The sequence below is a fragment of the Pagrus major genome, chromosome 2 (genome assembly GCF_040436345.1).
Source record: "Pagrus major chromosome 2, Pma_NU_1.0".
Lineage (NCBI taxonomy): Eukaryota > Metazoa > Chordata > Actinopteri > Spariformes > Sparidae > Pagrus > Pagrus major.
Genome location: NC_133216.1, coordinates 28,345,561 through 28,367,665, shown reverse-complemented (window position 1 = coordinate 28,367,665; position 22,105 = coordinate 28,345,561). Strand labels below are relative to the sequence as shown.

Sequence of the window (22,105 nt, the reverse complement as noted above, 5' to 3'; positions counted from 1 at the left end):
AGCTCACTGGAGGGTGACACTGATCCAAAAATCCCACGCTTAACTGCTTATATACAGCCCACACGAGTTTCCGCCTCCTTCTACTGTTTTCCCGTGCTAGGTAGAAGCGGGATGAGATGTGATTGGCTGGTGTCACCTTACATGTCACACAGGGAGAAAGGGAGGAGTTAGCGGTGCGCGCATAAGAGATGCAAGTTGTCAACGAAGGATTGCATTTCTCCTCATCTGTGTATCAGCTGACATGATGATAAATGAGGAACATCCTGCATGTTTCAACAGGTCTGGAAGGGAAAACTGCAGAGTTGGTGATGCAGAGAAAAAAAATAATAACAAGGCATCCAAAGACACTTTTGCAGAAGATGAGATATGAATTCATTTATTTTTTTGCTGTCGAGAACAATCTAACAGTCCGAGGGAGAAAAGGTCACGTTGCACCTATACATGCCCACAGGCGTCTTTTACGCATGGTGTTGTGCAGTGATGCAATTATGGCAGCATTGTGAGGAAAGTGACATTTTTCACACGCAGTCTGACACGTTTCAGGACGGCAAGACCCCGTTTCACACTCCCACACTGTGTAGTGGCCTAGCTGCGGGCTCACTACGACCTCTTGAGTCCATGCGTCCAAATGTGGGCTGCTAAAAATAAGCTGTGACATTCCCTGTTCATGCGTGTTCAACCAAAGTAACCCAATACAGCACTGGTAGAGGGCGTGAATAAAAAACAAGAGGGGTCTATTGCGAGGCCTAATTGTGGCCTATTTGTAAGCGACCTGCTCTTCTCTCCAGGCAGGTCGGCGCTCAAGTACCTCATTTGTTCCTCCGTCTCTTTTAACGCCCACCAGGACTCTAAACATAGACCCGCAGATCTGATGACCCACTCCTCCACTACTTCTATTATCTATTAGCGGAGGAAACATCCGGGCTCCTATGATGGGCATTTTCAATTCATCCCCCGAAACAGGATGATGTAACGGCCACTGGGTGCCCAGTGGGGGCTTGGTTATATTTCAAGACTACGAATCGTATTCCTCACATTTACCCGTGCACAATACTGTTACCTTATTGAACTGGATCATTAGCACAGTGAGATGTAATGTGTGGCACTCATTTAAAGAAAGGAAAAGATTAACCACACACCATTCAGCAAACACACGCCCTTAGGTCTAGATTTCCCTCTGCACGTCTCTGGAAGACAGACACCGGTGCATTGCGCTGACTTTAGTGTCTTATCAGTCATAATATTTCCACAAATGGTCCCCAGAAATGTGATTATGCACGGTGGACCTTTGATGGTTAATGATGGTTTTTACATGCATGAACTTCCATTACAATCCTTGTTTTGTTTTTTGTTTTGTTTTTTTGCGCTCACAAGACCAAGAGAAACAGACAGAGATGTTTCCCCTTTTCAAACCACTTAGATCTGTACAAGAATACAGCCTGAAGCCTCAACAATGGTGCGATAAGATCGCAAGAAACACCGTAGCGCGCCTTCGGTGCGTAAATGCGCGCGACAGAGCCGGAGAAGAAAATGAGGTAGACCATACATGTAAAGCCGGGGGGGTATTTTCACTGTGAATGCATCATACGGTGTCCTAACAAGTACCGTACATGTACTTATCCAAAATGTGCCAACTTCATCAGCAGAAAAAACACTGTGGAAGTGGATAGACACAAAGACATAACTTGGAAATAAACTGGAGGAAATGTGCAGCATTGCTCATCACACGTTCAACATGTGGGAGGACAGACATTCGTCACACTGTTACTTTTGCTCATGTAAGGTCTGTGATGTTACAGCTTAAAGCGCAGGAAGACTGTAATCTTCTGTACCTCCTCTTTTTCCTGCAGTGCGCACTCAGCTCCCATTTCATAACACATCAAAGTTGCGGTAAAGCCACAGCTTATGCAGCCTGATCAGCCCTCTCTCAGTGTGCCACATGGTACTTAGTCCGGTGCTTCAGCGCCACCGAAAGGAAGGCTGGAGTACAGGCAGCTGCGGGAGGCACAGGAGTGCGGAGAGCCTGTTGCGCAGTACAGTGCCTGTAAAGCTGAGAGGCCGCATGGTTGTGGTGGATGCTCTCCCAAGAGTAGATTCCATTTTCAGAGCCTCAGGGTGTCCTGCTCTCAGGGGTGCGAGAAAAAGGAAAAATAAAATGAAGACGAGAAAAGTAATAATACATTCCGTTTGAAAAACAGACCTCATGCACAGTTTACAACGAATATGTGTTTGAAAATAAGTTTGCCTGTACATAGAACTGGCAAAAACTCGTGTTTTTGTTCGTAATGGTGGAGCCACTGTGAGATTACAAGCCATCATTCATCTCCAAATAAACTCAGAAAAGTGTGACTTGGTCATATGCATAAAGGATGCATATGGAAATAAATGATTGTGTGAGGATATAAACTATAGTTCAGTTTTAACATACATTAGAATAATGTTAAAGTTGTAAAATGAGACAAGATAAGGCTTCATTATTTATTCTGAAAAGAGATTTATCATGGTGCAAGTGAGTTTTTGCAAATAATTGTTTTACATACAAAAGTCAAGAAGGATATAAAGTGATAACAACCCAAATCTGTCTTTTTACCGCTTCAAGCCTGAACAGAGATCAAAGTTCACACCAACGGGAGCTCCTCTTTTCAACAGGAAACCCTGCTCCTCTTGACATCACACTGCGTCACCATGTCACACATTTGCATAATCTCCACCAAGCAGCTAGTTTGGCAGGTAAGAATTGATTCAGCACAGTTGCTCTGTTGTTGTCATCTGTGCTGGCTCAGGCGTGTTTGAGGTGACCAGTCAGAGCAGACGGGGTATTCGGGAGGTGGGGTCTTAAAGAGACAGGAGCTAACAGAGCGTTTCAGACAGAGGGGGAATACAGTGCTGCAGTACTGGACAGTATGAGAAAACTGATGTGTTTTTTGAGCACTAAAGGATGTAAACCTATTCCAGGAGTAATTAAAAATAAAATGATAAACCTGAAAATTTGCACAATATGTTTCCTTTAAGTTAAGATTGTTTTTTTGAGACTGGCTGTAAAATTTTTCCTAGTTGATTTCAGCTGGTTACAATGGATTCCAATAGCAACAAGTTTTCACTGAAAAAAAGAAAAAATCTATAAATAAAAACCAGGACCAGGAGCTTCGGTGCCTGCAGAAGAAAAAAATGTTCACCACCACCTACCATCGAGCCCACAGCCTCTAAGCTGAAGAACGAGCAGACCCAGACTGACAAGGAGGCACAAGAACAAACCCTCTGACCCAAGCTACCAACAGCACAAGCAATCAAAGTTGTTGGAGCCAAACTTGGAGGGTAATGTTAAAGGGCTTTTGACCCAGGGTGAGAGAATTAGCTGTTCCCTGCTGCAGTGAGCCGAGGACAACATAGAACAACAAGCCAACAAGCTCAAGGTCACTAACACAACTGGAGAATGTCCTGAAGTGTCCTTAAAAATAAAGAGTGATTTCACTCAAATATTAACACACCATTTCCAACAATGGTCTCACATTCGGCAGCTGTTGTACAAATTTGAACGTATCCGTGGTTTGCAGAAACATAAAATGGCAGCATTTTAATATGGCAACATGGGCGGAAAAGTACATCACCTTTTTTTAAAAGTTCTCCAAGTCTTGTATGTATAACATTCTGACCTGTACAGTCACAAGTAACTAAAGCTGGGAAATCAATGTAGTAGAGTTAAAAATATACTGTATTTGCCTCAACAAAGCAATGAAGGTATAAAGTAGCCTAAAAAAAAGAAATAATCAGTTCTTCAAAATACGTCAGTGAATGTACGTAATTACTTTATTATGTTGTAATGAGATCAGATGATGAAAGACATGAGTCATGGTTCCTGATTGCTGCCTCCTTCATACCCATAAATATAACTTCAGTACCAGACAAAAGAGTTTAGACCTCTACTTGCAACTCACCTCAAGCTGTTGAGTCTCACTCAACCAAATGAACTACAACTGTGTCTTGACTGTACGTGTGTAAAAGACGAGAACAGGCACATTATCTGAAACAAAAATGAAGGCTTCCGGCCAGTCTGAGCGAGTACAAGGAGAGTCAAACTCAGGTCTAATAAACTCCAAACCCCAACAGATGTCCAAAATAATTAGCACAATCTGTCACCCAAAGATAAAAATAGATGATCTTTAAATATTTTTGCATTATTAATGGACTGCTGTAGTAATGACAGCAAACCCAGTTGCCTAGAACCTTAATTAGCACTGGAGATATTGGAGGAGAGGATAAAAGAAGCCATGAGTCATTTTGACTTTTATCTTGTATCACAGGTAAAACAGTTATCATTTTAATAAACTGAAATCTCATTGGCCTCGACAATCTCAGCATCCTGTGTCATTCTATGCCAAATATAAAAAGGTATATAATCTTGCAAATATGATCTGACATACAGCGTGCTGTATCTGAAAATATACATGTAGAAGTACTGTATGCTGGCAAGCTTTTTCAAAGTGAAACCTGAGGAAATCAATGGATGAAAGCACCGAGGAATGAACACCAAAATAAGAAATCATCCAAAATAAGAAAAAAATCTGCCTGCCAGCACCTCCAAAGTTCACTAACACGTTGTATCTTGTTTTTTCAAATCTGAACTCTAAAAGAAATGTAAAAAAGACAAGTTACAGCAGAAGCTGCTGCTTCTGGCTCCATATTAAAAGTGCTTAGATATAAAAGTGGAATACATCTTCTCATCTAAATCTCGGCAGCAAAACTAATTAGTGCATTTCACAAAATGCCAAACTGTTTATTTATATGTACAGGGGGGTGAGAAATCCATAACAACTGTATTCTGTAGCATGTACATTTAAACACATGAAGCTTAATGCAGAAGAAGGAAAATAAAAAAATCCAACTTTGCCAGTCAAAGTTGAATTTTTGATATAAATTGAAGTGTAAGAGGGTTGTTTTTCTTCTTTACCTCAATAAGCTCCCATCACAATTAGCTGAACAATGCATTGTTACAAGGCTGATTTGAATAATTAAGGTTCTTCAGTATGGTATGAAGGAGCCATAAATGTCAATACGTGACATATGCAGTAGTATGTACGGATCAGATTATATAAAGTGACACACAAACTATATGCTCAAGGACCGTTTTATTGGAATGATACAGGGAATCAATAAAGTGCCAAAATAAAACAAGATACATTTACATTCAAGGGGTTCTGATCAATAAGGTATTAGAGTCAATTTTCTTTTAGTAGCCAAGTTTAAACAATAATGCTTCTGATGATTTTATACCTTTCTTTTGTGACTTCTAATAACCTAATTCTCTCTCTTAAAAAATGCTCTACAAGAGGCAGCGTGGTTCAAGAGGCCACAGTGGTACACATCCACCCTGCTGAAGTCTTCCTGACTGAATCCCTGCCCACTCCTCTATGGCCCTGAACTCTGACCTCCCTGATGTAGCAAGCGGAGTGAGATCAGTGGGGTTCAGTGAGAAAAAAGGGATCTTACATCACCACTGTAAGTGCCAGCAGCACAGAGAGAAGGCTACTTAGCAAAGCTGCCGAGCCATGAACTGCCTCAGCTCCATTCCTGTCGTTGATCAAGGTGGTGTGAACCACAGGTGCTTCGGTTTGCCTTCCCTGGCAGTGCCTCTGGTCGGCGCCCACGCAGGCAGCGTAGGCCATGGCGTGGGCGATGTAGTTCTGCTCCTGGACACCCTGGAAAAGGTGGGCCATGGGTCCACGTGCGAGCACTGCCACATCCTCTCCACTGTGGGTGGCTGACTCTGTGGGGACGGCAGCCAGCTGGACGTAGTCTTTAGTTTCTGGAAAAGAGACAGCAATATTTCATTACATTCATTTAACACTTTGTCCAAAGCCACTTACAATGATAGTACTTATATTACATTACATTAGTAACTTTATGTAACCAAGAAATTCTTTCAGAGTTTATTACAGCTGTTTGTATGCATACAGGGGTTGTGCTTTCATAAGACAAAAGACCAAAAAATAAAGTTACACTCAAACTTTTAGAGACTGATCCAGCCTCTCGGCGCCCTCCCAGCTGTGACAGATCACAGTGAAGGCTGTTATGAGAGAGATCTTTTCAATTAAGTCTGCATAAACAAAACAAGCACTTATAACGAAGTACACCTGGCTCTCTTATCTTTCCTCGTTCCCCCAGAGGCAGAGTTTTCTAATTTATCAGAGTGAGAGCATTTGACACACCGGAGGTCAAACTGACCTGCATTCTGGCCCGCACACTTACATGAGACACAGATCACACATATAAGCAGCAAGTAAGAGCATACATTATAGTGTTGTTGTTTCCGTTATAGTGTGTTTGAAAGTTATACAGGGTGTTAGTGAGTCTCCATAACATTGATAATAGCATCATGAACATGTTTATTGTTAGATTAACTGTTAGTAAGTGTTTTAAAAAATAGTTTTTGTATACCTTAAAGGATAAGTTCACCCATAAATAAAATGTAGTCACTATCTACGCTGATGGAAAGTCAGGTGACATTCTGTAGTTCACAAAACATTTCTGGAGCTTCACAGAAAGACAATGTTGCAGCATTCTCCTAAAAAAAACAAAAAGAGACATAAAATGGCTTCATACTGCCCGTCCAGCGTAATGCAAGTCTTCAGAAGCCCTCAAATCTCAATCAATTTGGGATCTCAGGGCTTATAGAGATTTAGTTTACACCAGAAAAGCTTTTTGGGTGAACTTATCCTTTAATAAGAAATTGTTTTCACCTTCGATCCATCGCTGCAAGATGGCTAACTAAAGCATGGTTAGCTGAAAGTATTCATATTAATAAAACAACAAAAAAGCCTCATGAAGGTTTAAAAATGAAGTAATACTTAAGTTAGTCAAATTCAATAAATGTGTTTGTAACGCTAATATAAACAGCTATACGACACCAGCAGTCTTAAACAGTCTATCAACTGCTTAAGTTTCTTTTAAGTGCCTATAGATGTCAATGATTTAACTATGAACGTGCTTATATGCTAGTATTAACACTTCTTATTCTTAGTCCTGTTATTGTTAATAAGCATCTTATTAGGATTCAGAATTACCTATTAATTAATGTATATTACAAGGACCGTAATATAATGTGTAACCGGATGCCAGCTAATGCAGCTTTGACTGAAGTGTGACTGAGTTTTTCTGACTAATGCAGAAAAGATGAGGTGAGACTTTAATCATCCATGAAGAGGAAGGCCTTACATGCTACTTTCAATTCTTACTTGTACAGTAATCTATTGATTCTTGTTGTCATATTACCTTAACTGAACTGTCACTTTCTTTTCTGGTTTTAAAAAACCAACATCGCAAACTAAATTAGTAAAAATGTCAGAGAAGGAGAAAGCACACCTGATTATATTATAAGGAAAGGTTATACTGTATTATAGGAGATAGATCTAAACTCAGGGGGGGGATGTAAAGGTCAGTCCAGTTGTTCTGAAATAGTTCTCTCATCCCCAGTGTTTTTGTCCTCACACAAAAGATAAGACACACACAACATAAGGAAAATTAAGAAGTAACTACTGTATGTAATCAATCAACTATTCAATCGATCTATAATCAGCTATATATGATATTGCAGAGTGGTGCAGAGAGAGCAACCTCCTGTTCTGTAAAACAAATTGGATAAATGTTGATTTTAGAAAAAAGGAAAAGACATTCACCCCCTGTCCACATCAGTGGAGCTGAGGTGGAGCAGGTGAACAGTTTTAGGTTCCTGAGAATCAACAGAGAACCTTTCATGACCATCACACATCACCACCCTGGGCAGGAAAGCTCTGAAACAGTTTTATCTGCCAACTTTTACAGGGTAGAGATAGAAAGCACCCTGCCATGGTTTGTTGTAGCTGGTCAGGGAAATTGTTCAACCGAGGTCTGAGATATTCTTGTAAGGAAAACAAAGAAACATTGAGTTAGTCTTACTAGTGTCGACTTTTCTGATGTCTGGGCGCGTGCCGTTGGTGATTTTGTGTCCGGGTCCATTGCCATACATCAGAGTGGTATAAGGCAACACATCCTTCGCCCACAGGGGAGATTTACCTGGAAAATACAGAAAGAAAATGGAACATTACCTTTAATTTATCTTTCCTATTTTTCTCTGTTTCTTCTCTCAGTCTCAAGGTGCTAAACACATGAATAAATGAACACACACACACACACACACACACACACATAGGAGGGGGGGGCTCAGGATCCCCAGGGTGCTGTGAGAGGTCTACAGCTTGTTGAGTGTCTCAGTGTTTCTCTCCAGATGAGCCATTAGCCTGGCGAGTCTCCCCGCTGATGAAGAGCTCAGAGTTTCACAAGCACATTAATCACTGCTGCACCGCTGGGAGGAAGAGGAGGAGGGTAAAATAAGGATACAACTGGAAAGAGAGAGTAGAAAGGTGGGAACAGCACAATACAACACAAGTGCTCAATCAATACACTCTTTGGAGGCAGACACAGATGATGTTTGTGGGCCGAATCTTTAATGTGAACACCTTCATGCCACAAATATCATTGTTTTTCTCAGGATTTTATTCTGGCCAGGGTGGAAACACCTCTGAAACAGTATGCATAGTACAATTCAGTCCAAACAAGAAAAAAATCTGGGAACTTAGCTATCTTAGTATATCAACAAACCTTTAGATTACAGCCTGCAAATTACAGTGTAAACATTTTGTACATAGCAGGTACTAATTAGTACTAATTAGTGGGTTCCTACTAAAAACAAATATAGTCCTTTAGGAGAGACCTAAAAATGTAATTACACTGCAAGTTCTTTTTTTAATTCCCCAGTGCACATTAAAGTGTAAAGAGTACAGACTCAGCCTATATTTGGTTTCACATTCGGAATCTTTAACATCAGTTTTGATCAAATTGATCCTAAATCGGACCCCAGAACACATTATTGCTCCGCGCTATATTTACATCATTCTTAAAAAATACATTTAATCATTTTTTATAGCTGCAGCTATAGAGATACAGTAATTTCCAGGGTTAGCCTCATGATGTGAAACTGAAGCAGCCAAAAGGAATTCAGACACCATTCATTTGATTATTTACATCTGTGCTTTTCCTACTGTCTTCTGTAATAAAGGTCCATTGCATGAATACATAAATTGTGCTCTGGTGTATCATATAAAAAAGTGAACAACCCTGACATCCAATACAATATAGAGAAAAAAAATAATTATTTGAACCCTTGATTAAACCCTCTGTCCCTCTGTTAATGTCATAGGTTCAGCTCGGGTTTTAAAGGTGTAATTTGTAAAATATGGACAGAATTCAAAGGTAGCTCCAAAAATATATAGGGCAACATATCACCAGAGTAACCTACAGCTGCTGCTCACAACACTCTTTGCTGTAGTTGTCTATTGATTCAGCCAGCTGTTGTTAGCTAATTAGCTCTCTTAGCTGTGGTGCTAGTTGCCTTGTTAGCTTACAGTACTGTACTACATCCTCAGATCATGGAGGAGTCGTCGTGGAAAAAGGGGCTCAGCTCAGCCTGGCTCAGCAGCCTTCCGGTGTACACGGCTGGGACTGAATACAGCCTCGGTGACTGACAAAGGTCAGTTTGAAGACACAGTATGATACAGTATGGAGATGATTTACAGCAGTTCTGGCCAGGACTATGACTTCAGGGATGAGAAGACACAGCAGGTGGGAACAGAAGAGGAAGGCAGTGGCAGAGGACCGTGAGAGAGTCGGGCACCAGCAGCAGGTGATCTTACTCGGTGAATTAAGGATTAATTTTGACCAAACCAGAGGTGATTAAGGAAAGACTGGCCAAGACTGTTTTGGTGAGTTTGATGAAAAAGTGTGTTTTATGCTGAGTTAATGATTAGTTAATTAAGCTCCTCTTAGTTCAGTAAAAGAGAGAAACTTGAATTCAGAAGGTGTTCAGTTTGTTTTTATCTGTTCAGTAAGGAAAATAGGTGTTAAAGTGTTTCCTTTATTTTGTTTACTCACATCTCCCAGCTATCAGAAAAATATCATACAACCGTCTCTTGCAGTACAAGGTGGCATTACGAGACAGGAAGGGCTGGGGCTAGCTGGTTAGCATGCTTACTAAGGTAGAAATCCCTGCACACAGTACACAGACGTCTTTGACATAAGGTCAACACTGTTGTTTCTTCACACGCTGTTGATAATGTTAGTTCACTTTTTAAATAAACTTTACCCAAAGCCTCTGGGTAAAGGAGATGGAACAGTGATGGAGAGGAGACAGAGAGCTGAGGGAACATAGGTAAGGAGCAAGTAAGGTTGATAAAGAGACGTTCCAAAGGGAGATTAACTGCAGAGAAGGACTGACAGAGCGAGAGGAAGTTAAGAGAGTATAATGTAAAAGAGAGAGAGGCATCGGCGTTGATGGTCAGAGACAGGTAGAAGGAAGAGAGACAAGAAGAAAGCGAAGGACTGAAATAGAAAGGCGAGGGAGAGAAAGGCTGCCAGCTATATGTGTTTACCCAGGCTGTAATTGCCAGGGAGAGAAAGCAGAGGAAATGTCAAGCTGCTGGTGGCAGAGGCACACTGAAGCTGAGAGGGAACAGGCAGACACACTCACACTCACACACACACACACACACACACACACACACACACACACACACACACACACAAAATGCCACCTTGGTTGTCTATTGTTGTGAGATATAAACACATGTGGAGGAGAGGGTAGATGGATGGGGCAAGGAATAGAGGTAGAAAGGAGGAATACAAGGAGCTGAGGAGTGAGCTGATGCAATACCAAATCAGTATAAGACATTCAAAAACTTGATATGGCAACAACTTTTAAAAGAAATAGCTGTGAGCTCATAATTACCCAGAATGCTCTGTCCTCGAAATGGGTATCCATTGAAGGTGAAAGGGTGGGAATGGTCAGCCATCACTATGGTGAGAGTTTCATGCTCTTTGGTGAGTTCAAGGCCCTTCGCAATGGCGTAGTCTAAAGCAACCGCCTCATGGAGCGCCATGTACGCCCTGCCAGCATGGTGAGCCTGGTCAATACGCCCACCTGACCACACAGAGAGAAGAAGGGGTTAATGAGGAGAGGCAGTGAAGTAAAGGCTTCTGGTACTGATCGGTACTTTGAGTGACAAAGAGGACAACTGGTTCTTTCCCTTAAAAGTTATTATGTTGTGTAGTCTATACATCAAAAGAAAATTGTCTTAGTCATTTTAAAAAAACTGTTCACAAGCCATTTTACACAAATGATTCGGCACTTGACTTGAGGTTTGCCGTTACGAGACTTTAGACTTACTCAGACTTGACTCAAAAGTTTGGTAAATCACTGAGGAGGGTAGTGAATTGTAATTTTAATGAGCTACTGAGACTGTTCAATACCAGAAAACACACTTGCAAACATTGATGCACACAGTAGATGTGAGGTGGAGGTAGATTCCAAAGTTTGAGCTTTTGGGATCAGTTAGAAATGCGATACATTTCTCTTTACACTGTTACAGGTGAACAGATGACTTATTCATATGGAGGCGAGTCTGAAAAATATCTCCTGGAATGGAACAAAGATGAGGAAAGGTTGCCCACTTTCTCCCACAGAGAATTTTAGATTCACCGTCTTGCCGGGGGATAATGCTCACGTATTTTTATTTTTAAATTCAGCCCATTCTTCTGCTCCTGTCCTCTCCACAGGCCGTATTGGAAAGTGAAGTAGACTCCAGTTAATAAGTTGTGGTCTCAGTGAGCTGTCAGTGATTGGGTGCACCATATGCCTGCTTCTATTTATACATTTGCCTGTTATTTTAAAGTCATTGTGAAGACACTTAGTAGCACAACAGAGTCCCCAGGCGGCTGCCTCAGATTAAAGGAGAGATGGATGAGGAGGCCAGTGAGGTAGCCGTGTGGAACAGGAACACGTCAGCCAACCATACGCGGTAAGCACACACTGCGGCAAACTCATTGAGCTGTATGCAGAATCAATGTCAAATCACTTGATCCACTGCAGGTACACACTGTTCTCTACCATGGTGTTTTCTGGAGGTTGGCGCTACATCAGATACCACGAGGATCACCTCAAAACAACTCAATATCACTGCTGAAGGTGCTATAATACAAATGTAAATGCACAACAATTACCAGTGTGGTCGTTTTCTGGTCACTTGGGACCCCTTTGTGATTAGAACAGGATCAATAATTCAATTGACCCCCCGAGACTAGCCAAAGGCTTTTCCCCTATTTTTAGCAGGACCTTCACCTCTCTGGGGATGTCATTATCCAACCCTAGATGGATTAAGTGATGGGGAGTGTGTGGAAGGTGGGCGAAGCGGTTGTCCTCACCCTCCACTAACAGAAAGAAGCCCTTAGGGTTTTTCTGGAGGATGCGGATGGCCTTTTCTGTAGTTTCGACAATGGACGGGTCCATATTTGGGTCCCTGTCTGCCTCAAAGCGCAGATCACCTGGTTCAAACAGAGCTGGGCAGAGAGAAAGAGAGAGAGACAGATTTTAAAAAAAATGCAACAACCATATTTTTTCATGTGAAAGTACAGTATGCTTGTTTTTTATCAGCCCACAGTGAGTGGAGGTGCAGCAGAGAGGAAAGTCCCATCATCCTCCTACTACTACCACTATTTTCAGCACACAGGAAGTGATAAACCACAGTGTGGGGGGAAAATCCAAAGTCTCCGCAGCAGCAAGAAAGTCCAGGAAAAGCTTGATGACTGTCTTTCGACATTTCATCCACACCGTCACACATCATGAAGAACAGATGGAGCCCACTGACATAATGAAACTTAGCTGTTGAAAACCATGGGGCATTAAGCAGCTAAAGATTCACATATTTACATCAGGAGTTGGTAGAGACAAAAATGAAGCAGTTTAGAATTCTTTTTTTAACACAAATAAATTGTGCCACACATGCAAGCAGTTATTATTGTGGTGTGTTAATGATACGATGAGCATATTATTTTGAATTAAGAGTGTTCAAAAGACATTCACAAGTCACTATGATACGAACACAACAATCATAATAACATGAAAATAACAGCTAAATGTTGATGTTGTCATAGTAAAAAGAACTGTGTGCTGCTGACCGTAAATTTGATAAAAGACTCATGCTGTGAATGTTTCAGCACCTTGAACATTATGTAGGTCAGGTACAGTATTTTGAGGTAAAACATCTATTCAAGACTTAATACAAGATGAAATCAGGAGCCTGGAACCTGGTGAGTAAACGAAGGCCACTGCAGGCCTATTGTTGGTTTGTTCATCAAGCCCTGAGGGGAATGCTTTGCCTTCATGTAACACTCGGCTCTGCTGGAAAGCAAAGCATAAGAGGGCAAAGAGAAATGAAAAATAAAAAATAAAAAATAACTCACCCATGAGGTAGTCAGTGGTTTCAGGGTCAACAGCATCAAAGTCTGTTTTGTTCCACACATAGCGGGCGACCTGCGTGACACACAAGACACATTCCATTCACAGACAAAGTGGAAGGAAGACGTTAAAAGTCTTTCGCTTGAGTCACTGAGCGAACTTTAGACCTTTTGTAGACTGTACTAAAATACTTTTCTCGCAGTGTTTATTGACAAATGATGGTATCAGTATTACATGAAATGACAAGCTGAGAAGTTTTTAACTCTTTAAAGCAACTTTAACTGTAACTTCTGGGTGATTTTATTGATTGCAGAAATTGTACTTGTTTCTAAAGTATCTAATTAAAATCATTATTTTCGATTTTATTACATGAGCGGGGGAGAAGAGTATAGAGCTAATAATCACTTATTTTAATAAGAAAATAAGTTTTGGAATGTGGGAGTTATTCATGGATAACAAAGCAGAAAGTTATTCTGGTGATGAAAATGTCTAACAGCTCCTTTCATTCAGTGTTTCGGATGTAAACAAGTGTGGTAATGACACAAATCAACAATCGATGCTCATTCAAAAGTGTAATGTATACTAGCTCACTCTAAACATGACATAAATACTGGTACTGGTAAATACTCTTTGAAGGGGAGGCCCCTAGGCCCTGAAAAAGTGACAACATACTCGTGTCTTCATTTGACACCTTGCTGCCTTTGTAATTTTGCAGCCTCCTTTTGGTATGAGACTCCCTGAAGCTGTTGCTATATTTAAAGGCTTTTTTCTTGGTCTCTGAGTCTTAGTTAAACAAAAGTGGTACCTTTCCAAATTTCATGCTCTGCCACTCATTGATGAGGTTGCGTCCGTCTTTTCTTTTGCCCCTGGAGGCGTAATCCCAGGGGTATTCTGGGTCCTTAGTGCCCCTAGGGGTCATGTACTTTCTACCTCCACCAATAATCACCTAGAAACAGACACACACCAGCACAAACACTCACATTCAAATGTAATGTAAATTCATTCTGAAACAGAGTACAATTGTCAAGGGATAATACCATAAGAATGATCTGAGTTATGGAGAAGCTTACATCTATGTCTGTGTTTGAGAGGAGCTGGGAGGAGATGTCGGTGCAGCCATCCTTCTTGGCACCTGCAGGCATGTCAGCATCACTGTACCACTTCCTGCTGGCGGTGTGGGCGTAGGTGGTTGCTGGGGTGGCATGTTGCACCCGCGTGGTTGTTACAATGCCAACAGACTTACCTACAAGATCAATTTGTTTCATGCTTAATGTGTAGTAGGTTTATATAAGCCTATATGTACAGTAAAATTTGCATTCTGCTGTATCCTTATGTAATATATGAATAGCTTTCAGGCTGAAGTCTGAGCAGCTAGTAGGGTGATGATTGAGGCATTAATCAGCAACTTTCGAAACCCCCTGTAGATCCTGAATATCATAATTATATATGGGGTAGTAAATTGTCATTTAACTACCTTGATGCCAGGCACCTCTCTTTAAATTACTCTTAAAGCCTCCCAGTGGCAGCACAGAAAAGACACTGTGGCACACAGCAATGCAGTCCAGGAACACTGAGATGAATGGGCTGGAAGCAACATTCAGACTGCACCAGTTTTCAGTAGGATTTATCATTTTCCTCCTGTGTTGTGCCATTCGTGCCATCCTCTCCATAAACATAATGAGTTCCCTCCCCAGACAGCTTAACAACCATTCACACCTGGGCTCACCTAGCCCTAACAACCCACATGAAGGCCGGGTGGGTCAACGACCCACAAGTGGCCCTAACGACTCTGAAACTCAGAGCTCACACGTGTCCTTAACGACTCTGTAAGGACACTCCCACACAGAGTTTAAAAGCCTGCAACTCCCCTCCAGTTAGTTAGAACTGAAGAAGCCTCTTGGACGAGAGGTGAAACATCTTCAACAAACTGAAACAAGTCCAGTTACCTACGATACAGCACTTAAAGAGTAAGTTAACACCATGCTGAAACAGTGTTTTGCTGCCCCCAGTGGTCAAAAGTTTTCAAGTCTTTTTCCAGCATCACTGATGTTTGTGGTTTGGTGAGGTCAGGATTGTGCTCTGTTGTACCTGTAACCGCAACCCAGTGATGTCACGGGGTCCTGGAGCACACCTGTGCATCTCTACAGCAAGTTGGGAAGTTAAACCACTGGAGGTCAGCAAAGACAAGATTTTCAAGGAGTGTTACTGGAAAAACGTACTCTTTGAATTAAATTAATTGACAGAAAATTAATTGTAACAATTTCGATTTTGTTAAGCAAAAATGTTTTCTGGCTCTAAAACGTGAATATTTGCTGGTTCTTTTATGATGCGCTGTGGACTGTTGTTTGAACAAAACAAGACGTCATCATGAAAACATCACCATGGACACTGGGAATTTTTACAATTTGTTGTTAAGATTTTGTAGGACTTCAACAAGTGTTATTCCATTGTTTCATTCAGAGGACTCAAGCAAAAATATATGCAAAGTCAAATAAAACAAAAAACCCACAGAATTTATTGTTGCAGAACTGCTTTTGTTTCTTCTTGCCCTTTTACAAATCATTTTAAAAATCATTATCTTGCAATAGTGATCCAGGCCCCCCAGGTTGGGAACAACTGGCTGAAATGTTCCTTTCTTGCCACATTAGTTGAGGACTTGGCTGTAAGGACCATTTCTAAAATATTGTTTTGAGACATCAAAGACTAAAAACCACTTTCTTATTCTATGTAACACACACAAGTATTCACACACCTGAGTGTCAGTCTCCGGTGCTGTGCTGGGGTCAGGGCCACGGCTCTGTGTGTGTCTGTTATTAGATATTCATGGCCACTGATAACGTGGAACATGATAAGACTCAAGGTCCTTCCTGTGCAGCACATCACCCTGCAGTGTAACTTGTAGCTACAGGCTGCTGATGCCCCCGGCTCGAGGCACTGCAGCTCACAGCAGAGCGCTCAGCTGTAAAATCAGGTTGTGCTGAGGCGGTATAAGACCTGAGGGATTTTCTTTTGTCAGGAAGCTGAACTAAAGTGTGACACGGCAGGGCTGTGTCAGGTGTCTGCCTGCTCCCTGACAAAGAGTCACAAATTCCCATTTGTTGGTTCAATCACAGCACCGTTTGAAGACAGCCTGCATTATTTTCCCCCTCAGCATTGTCTGTGCAGCAGAGAGCTGTATTTCGTATGAGTCAGTCTACATTTGCAGAAAATTGTCACTATCACTAGTAACAGTTGGTGGTGTTAGTATGAGAATTAGTTTGGCATTTATAATAGTATGATAGTACACATGAGGATGGCATGCCCATTCTTAATCTCTTTTATAATATTGTGATTGGGCTTAACAACCTTCACAGAGCACAACATCAGACTAGGAGTTGTGTATCTGGATCTGGATGTGTGAGCCTGATTGAGACCTATCCACACAGACTCAGTGCTGTGATTGCAGCCAAAGGTACATCTACTAAATACTGACTTGAAGGATGTTTTCAATTTAACATTAAAGATGTTTTTTTGTAAATCTGATGATGATGATTCCATTTATAAAAGCAATAAAAGGGTAAAACGATTAAGGGGGGGAATGATGTATATAAAATAGTTTTAAAAAATGGTTTGGTTAAGCATGTTGTTATTCACATTGTACTGTGGGGCTTACCAGCATCTTTGGCCCACTTCAGGATGGACGTGACCTCGTTGCCCTTCTGAGACTTGCAGACTCCGTTGCGGGCGGCTGCACTCACTCCGAGGGTGTTCAGGTTGGTTTTCACTCCGCACAGATACGCTGTGGCTGTGGCTGCACTGTCTGCAATCTGGAAGTCAACACTGTAGGTCTGCACAACACACACACACACACGCACGCACGCACACACACAAAGATGAGGCTGAAGAAAATATACTGCTGGACAGCATGAGATTAAACTTTAATGTTCCCTGTGTGGAAAATTGCTCTTGCAGCAGAAAAAAGAAAAACAGAAAAGAAAAAATGAATATTACAAGCAACAAAATAAGCAACAATTACATATCTGTTCCCTATAAAGTAGTCTAAATGGAGCCCTTACAATGAATTTGTTCTCTTTATATTTTTTTCAAATGAATCTGAGTATCTTGTTACTTGTTGTTATTGAAAAGCAATACAGTGTTAAATAAATGCACTTTTAAATAGGTCTAATAGCAGCATATATGCAGGGTATGCAGAATAATGGCAGGAGGGTACATTAGTTGTGTAACATTAATAGGTTAATTGTATGCTATCTGTGTAAAAACCTTATTTAAATGTCTAGAGTTGAAAGGCATTAACTGTATCTCTGTTTTGCTAAGCGTCTTTCTGTCTAGCCACTATATCAATATGATAGATAAACTCACAATTAAACAGGTTTAAAATCTGTTTTTTAAGCCACACCGATGTGAATTCCACATTTTATTTCCTCCGTTTTCCCGTGATAACAAGTTAATTTCATTTGTTTTCTCGAGATCTCGAGTTATTATCTCGAAATAACAACTGCCGTTTGCCTGAGATAATGGGATCATTTTCTCGAGATCTCGAGATAACAAAACTAAAATTATCCCGTTATCTCAGGAAAACGGCAGTTGTTATTTCGAGATAATAACTCGAGATCTCGAGAAAACAAATGAAATTAACTTGTTATCACGGGAAAACGGAGGAAATAAAATGTATGAATGCATGGCCCTTTAGGGCTTCCGTATTTTCAGGATGTTCAAAAAGGGATATTTGTCGACTACCGATGATAGCTAGGGAAAACAGTACATTTGGGTATTAGCTTTAGCTAAAGCTAGCCGTGGCTGTCTCGCAGCTAGCTTCGTTTGCTTTATCTGTGTAGTTGATTGTTTTTGTGTAGGCAAAGAGTGAAGTCTAAAGATGACAGCAGCAATACAAAGCCAGAGTAGAGTAACTACACAGCCAGTAGTAGGCTGAGTTATGGCATACATTGTTGTCACAAAAATTACACTTTTCTTTTTATATAACAGTACTTACACATCTGTGTACAAGTGGAGGAAGAAAATGTAACTTTAATTAGTCTAACTAAACTCTGTCTACATTTTAGAAGCATAAAGTTACACCTCTCTGTCTCTGGCCACAGGGCTGACCACATTTATATTGCAACCAAAGGCAAAGAAAATATTCATTTTTCGTTTGCGTTACTTGAGCAAGTTTGATCACGAGGTTATACATTTGTAATTGCCGCACGAGTAATGTGAATAAAAATAACCGTGAACCACATCAGTATGAACCATCAGAAGGATGCCGAAACAACATGATATTGTTATATTTTCATAATATGTGTATAATGAATAAATAATATATCTCTCTATTCATCCACTTAAGTGTGTGTGTGTGTGTGTGTGTGTGTGTGTGTGTGTGTGTGTGTGTGTGTGTGTGTGTGCGTGTGTGTGTGTGTGTGTGTGTGTGTGTACCTTAGCCAGTCCCACACTAGGGAAGGTGTCCATGGTCATCACTGTCTCCTCTCCAGTCTGGTTCTGCAGCTGTCCCTTGAGAATACGTGCTGCTGTGTAGGTTGTGATTCCCATACCTGATGCACACAACACACACACACACACACACACACACACACACACGCACACACACACACACAAAGATGAGGCTAAAGAAAATATACTGCTGGACAGCATGAGTTTAAACTTTAATGTTCCCTGTGTGGACTTAAAGTAGTCTAAATGGACCCCTAAAAATGAATTGTAAACCAATCCTTTCAATATCTTAATACAATTAATTTGTTCTCCTTATATTATGTGCTAATGAATCTGAGTATCTTGTTAGTTGTTGATATTGAAAAGCAATACAATGTTAAATAAATGCACTTTAAAATAGGTCTAATAGCAGCATATATGCAGGGTATGCAGAATAATGGCAGGAGGGTGTGTTCTACTCATTCCAGCCTCAATGTGATTAAATGACAGTGTTGCATAATCTACCATCTCCAAGGAAAAACAGGATGTTCTTGGCCACATTGGTGTTGAGCTTCCTGTCCAACACTGACTGCAAAGTCTGCTGGGCCTGCGACCTCCAGAACTCCGGGTTCTCCTCTTCCACTGTAGGTGAACACACAGATCAGACTGGGTTTGATACAGAAGTAATGGTTAATGTACTTCCTCTCTGAACAAACTTCAACTTTAAATGTGACTGATACAGAGAATCAAAGGGCTGGTCTCAATGTGAGCGTAAATTAAAAAAAAAAATCCAGCTGACTGCTTTTTGTTCAGGCCTTCTGGGACTTGAATGTGGGTGTGTAGCATGTTTGTTTGTAGCTGTCACACCACCCTCACATGCTCTCTTATCTACTGAAGTACATCTCTCTGTGCTGTAACAGGTAGTTTGTTATGGTCGTCCAGTAACAAGCAGTATGCTGATGGCAGCAAGTTACATAACTCCACAAGTACTGAGTGTGCTCGTCTGAAAAAGTTTGGAAGCCCTTTCAAAAACGAGTGGGTAGAAAAGTGTACAAAAGAGTAAATGATTTCAAAGGATGAAAGGAAAGGTGGAAGCTGAGGAGCCATTAAGTCAAAAAAGGGAGACGGAAACGAGGGTAAAAGACAGAGCTCAAAGTGAGAGACAGCCCTGAATGGGTGGTGATTAGTTTTAAAACAGAACACAGAAAAAAAGAACAGAAGTCTAACCCCCGGGTAAAAAAAAGGTGAGGATCATTAATCAAGCTCAGCATTTTCAGGCCTATGTGATCTTAAGGAAAACAATGCTAGTTTGTGATAAGTTTAAAAAAAAATGATACAAAAATGAATTAAAAAATAAAAAACACTGTGTTCACTACTGAAAATCTGCAGTTGAAACTTGAAATAGTTTAAGTACTGAAACAGTTGATGTTGCTGAAGTGGTAGTTGCAATACAAAGTTTAAGTGGAAGTGAAAGAAAGTTGATGTGTCAGCTAAAGTACATTACTGAAAGCAGTAGTTGTTGTTGCTGTGCTGGGTGAGACCTGAAAGTATTTTAAGTGTCTTTTTTGAAATGTAAGCAGTTGAACTGTCAGTTGAAAGAGTGTGAAATAAAAGCACTGGACGTGTCCACTGGTAATGTGTAACCACTGACAGCAGTCGAGTGTCAGCTGAGGAGTAAAAGTTGTTCAATTTCAGTCAAAGTAGAAGAATTGCAGTCACACTACACGTGTGTGCACTGTGGTAGAAATGTCAGTTTCAGTGTCAGACCTGATATTAGTTTTCAGCAGAAGTAAATTCAGTTTAAGTGTCAGTTGCCATGTAACTAGTGAAAGCTGTGGAAGTGTGAGGGAAAGTGTACATATGACACATAGAGACAAGGAGCATAAAACGTGAAAAACTGAGAGGTATGAAAAGGTTTACCTAATTTTATAAAGTACAATAGGTTACAGTGCTTTAAGGTTTGAGTTTGGAGCTGAAACTATGAATGAATTTGAAAGATTTGAGGAGGAATTGGCAACATTCAAAGATGGGGGAGTTTTCAGAGCTAAAATTGTGGGAAAAAATGTAATATTCCAAAAGTATGATAGCAAGATAGCTAAAATCTGAATAGAAGCACAGATCCTTAATGAGATGAGTTTGACTTAAAACTCCTCAAGTTTGACTCAAGTTTCCAGAAGATATTATTAGAACATAAAAAATACACATATATGAGTGAGCACCACTGAAGTAGATCTTTTTTGTCTTACCTTTGGCACTGGAAGATCCAAATGCAAGCAGCAGAAAAAGAGCAGAGATGGCCACCCTCGTCAACTCCATGGCCACGTTCAGGCTGGAGAAGTGCTGCTCTAACCTTCCCAAAGATCAACTCTTCCACTGAAATAGGCTAAATCTGGTCTCCGGTCACACAAGCTGCCAATCATCGTTATCAGCATGCCATAAATGCATAATGACCAATGAGCCTTTGGCAAATTTACAACCTCTGACTGGAAAGACTGTGTCATGGTTGGGTTGGCAAAAGTTGGTAGGAAAAATTTATAGAAATCCACATATAGCTAAATGACAAAACAGTTAATAATGAAGAGCTGATATTCTGTATATGTGTTGGTTTGATCCAAAATAGTTTTGGACAAACAGTTTAAATCTAAGAAATTAATTATTGACTGCAGTTAAAGCTTTAATGATGATAAAAATGTATTTAGAGCATTATTTATGATGCTGTGCTGAAGATCAATGGATTGATAATGAGTGTACCAAACAACTGTGTGTGTGTGTGTGTGTGTGTGTGTGTGTGTGTGTGTGTGCGTGTGCGTGTGCGTGTATGTGTGTGTGTGTGTGTGTGTGTGTGTGTGTGTGTGTGTGTGTGTGTGTGTGTGTGATGTTTAATCATAAGTGCACTGTATCTGACAGATAATGCAGCAGTTACGTAAGTGAGAAAGTCAGAGTCCACTGGGACTGAGCTGGATGGCACCACCACACAGCCATCTATTTCCCAATGAATACATTAGCAAGAGAAGAATATTTGTATCAGCTGTCATGTTTTGTTTGATTGCTTGTTCAAAATGTCTCCATCACAGATCGTGATTAAATAAGAGGCAACACAGCACCTGATGTTTGTTTCACTTCTTATTCGACAGGTACAATGCGTCACACGGATAATGGAACATTTAGCAGAGCTAATGAACACCTAATGTTCCCGATGAGTTGACTAATTAGCCTTGTAAATGTGGATTGGCCCTTGGTGATGAGGACTGTGGTAATATGGTGATATGAAACATTTTTTTTGTTCTCTTTCAACTGTCACTGGAAGCAGGGAGAGCTACTACAAGGGGGAAAAACACACATATGGTAAGGGATTCAATA

General features: G+C 40.7%; 1 protein-coding gene across 1 annotated transcript; it reads right to left on the bottom strand.

The window, feature by feature from the left end:
• Positions 1-5,483: 5,483 nt before the first annotated feature.
• On the bottom strand, positions 5,484-21,061 carry alp3 (alkaline phosphatase 3). Its single transcript, XM_073495392.1, has 11 exons — positions 20,992-21,061; positions 19,271-19,387; positions 18,752-18,867; positions 16,974-17,148; positions 14,392-14,564; positions 14,127-14,267; positions 13,327-13,396; positions 12,289-12,423; positions 10,817-11,008; positions 7,933-8,049; positions 5,484-5,803 (listed from the first exon to the last, which is right to left on the bottom strand). The coding sequence occupies exons 1-11, from the start codon at positions 21,059-21,061 to the stop codon at positions 5,484-5,486; spliced, it is 1,626 nt and encodes a 541-aa protein (XP_073351493.1).
• Between the last annotated feature and the right edge of the window lie 1,044 nt (positions 21,062-22,105).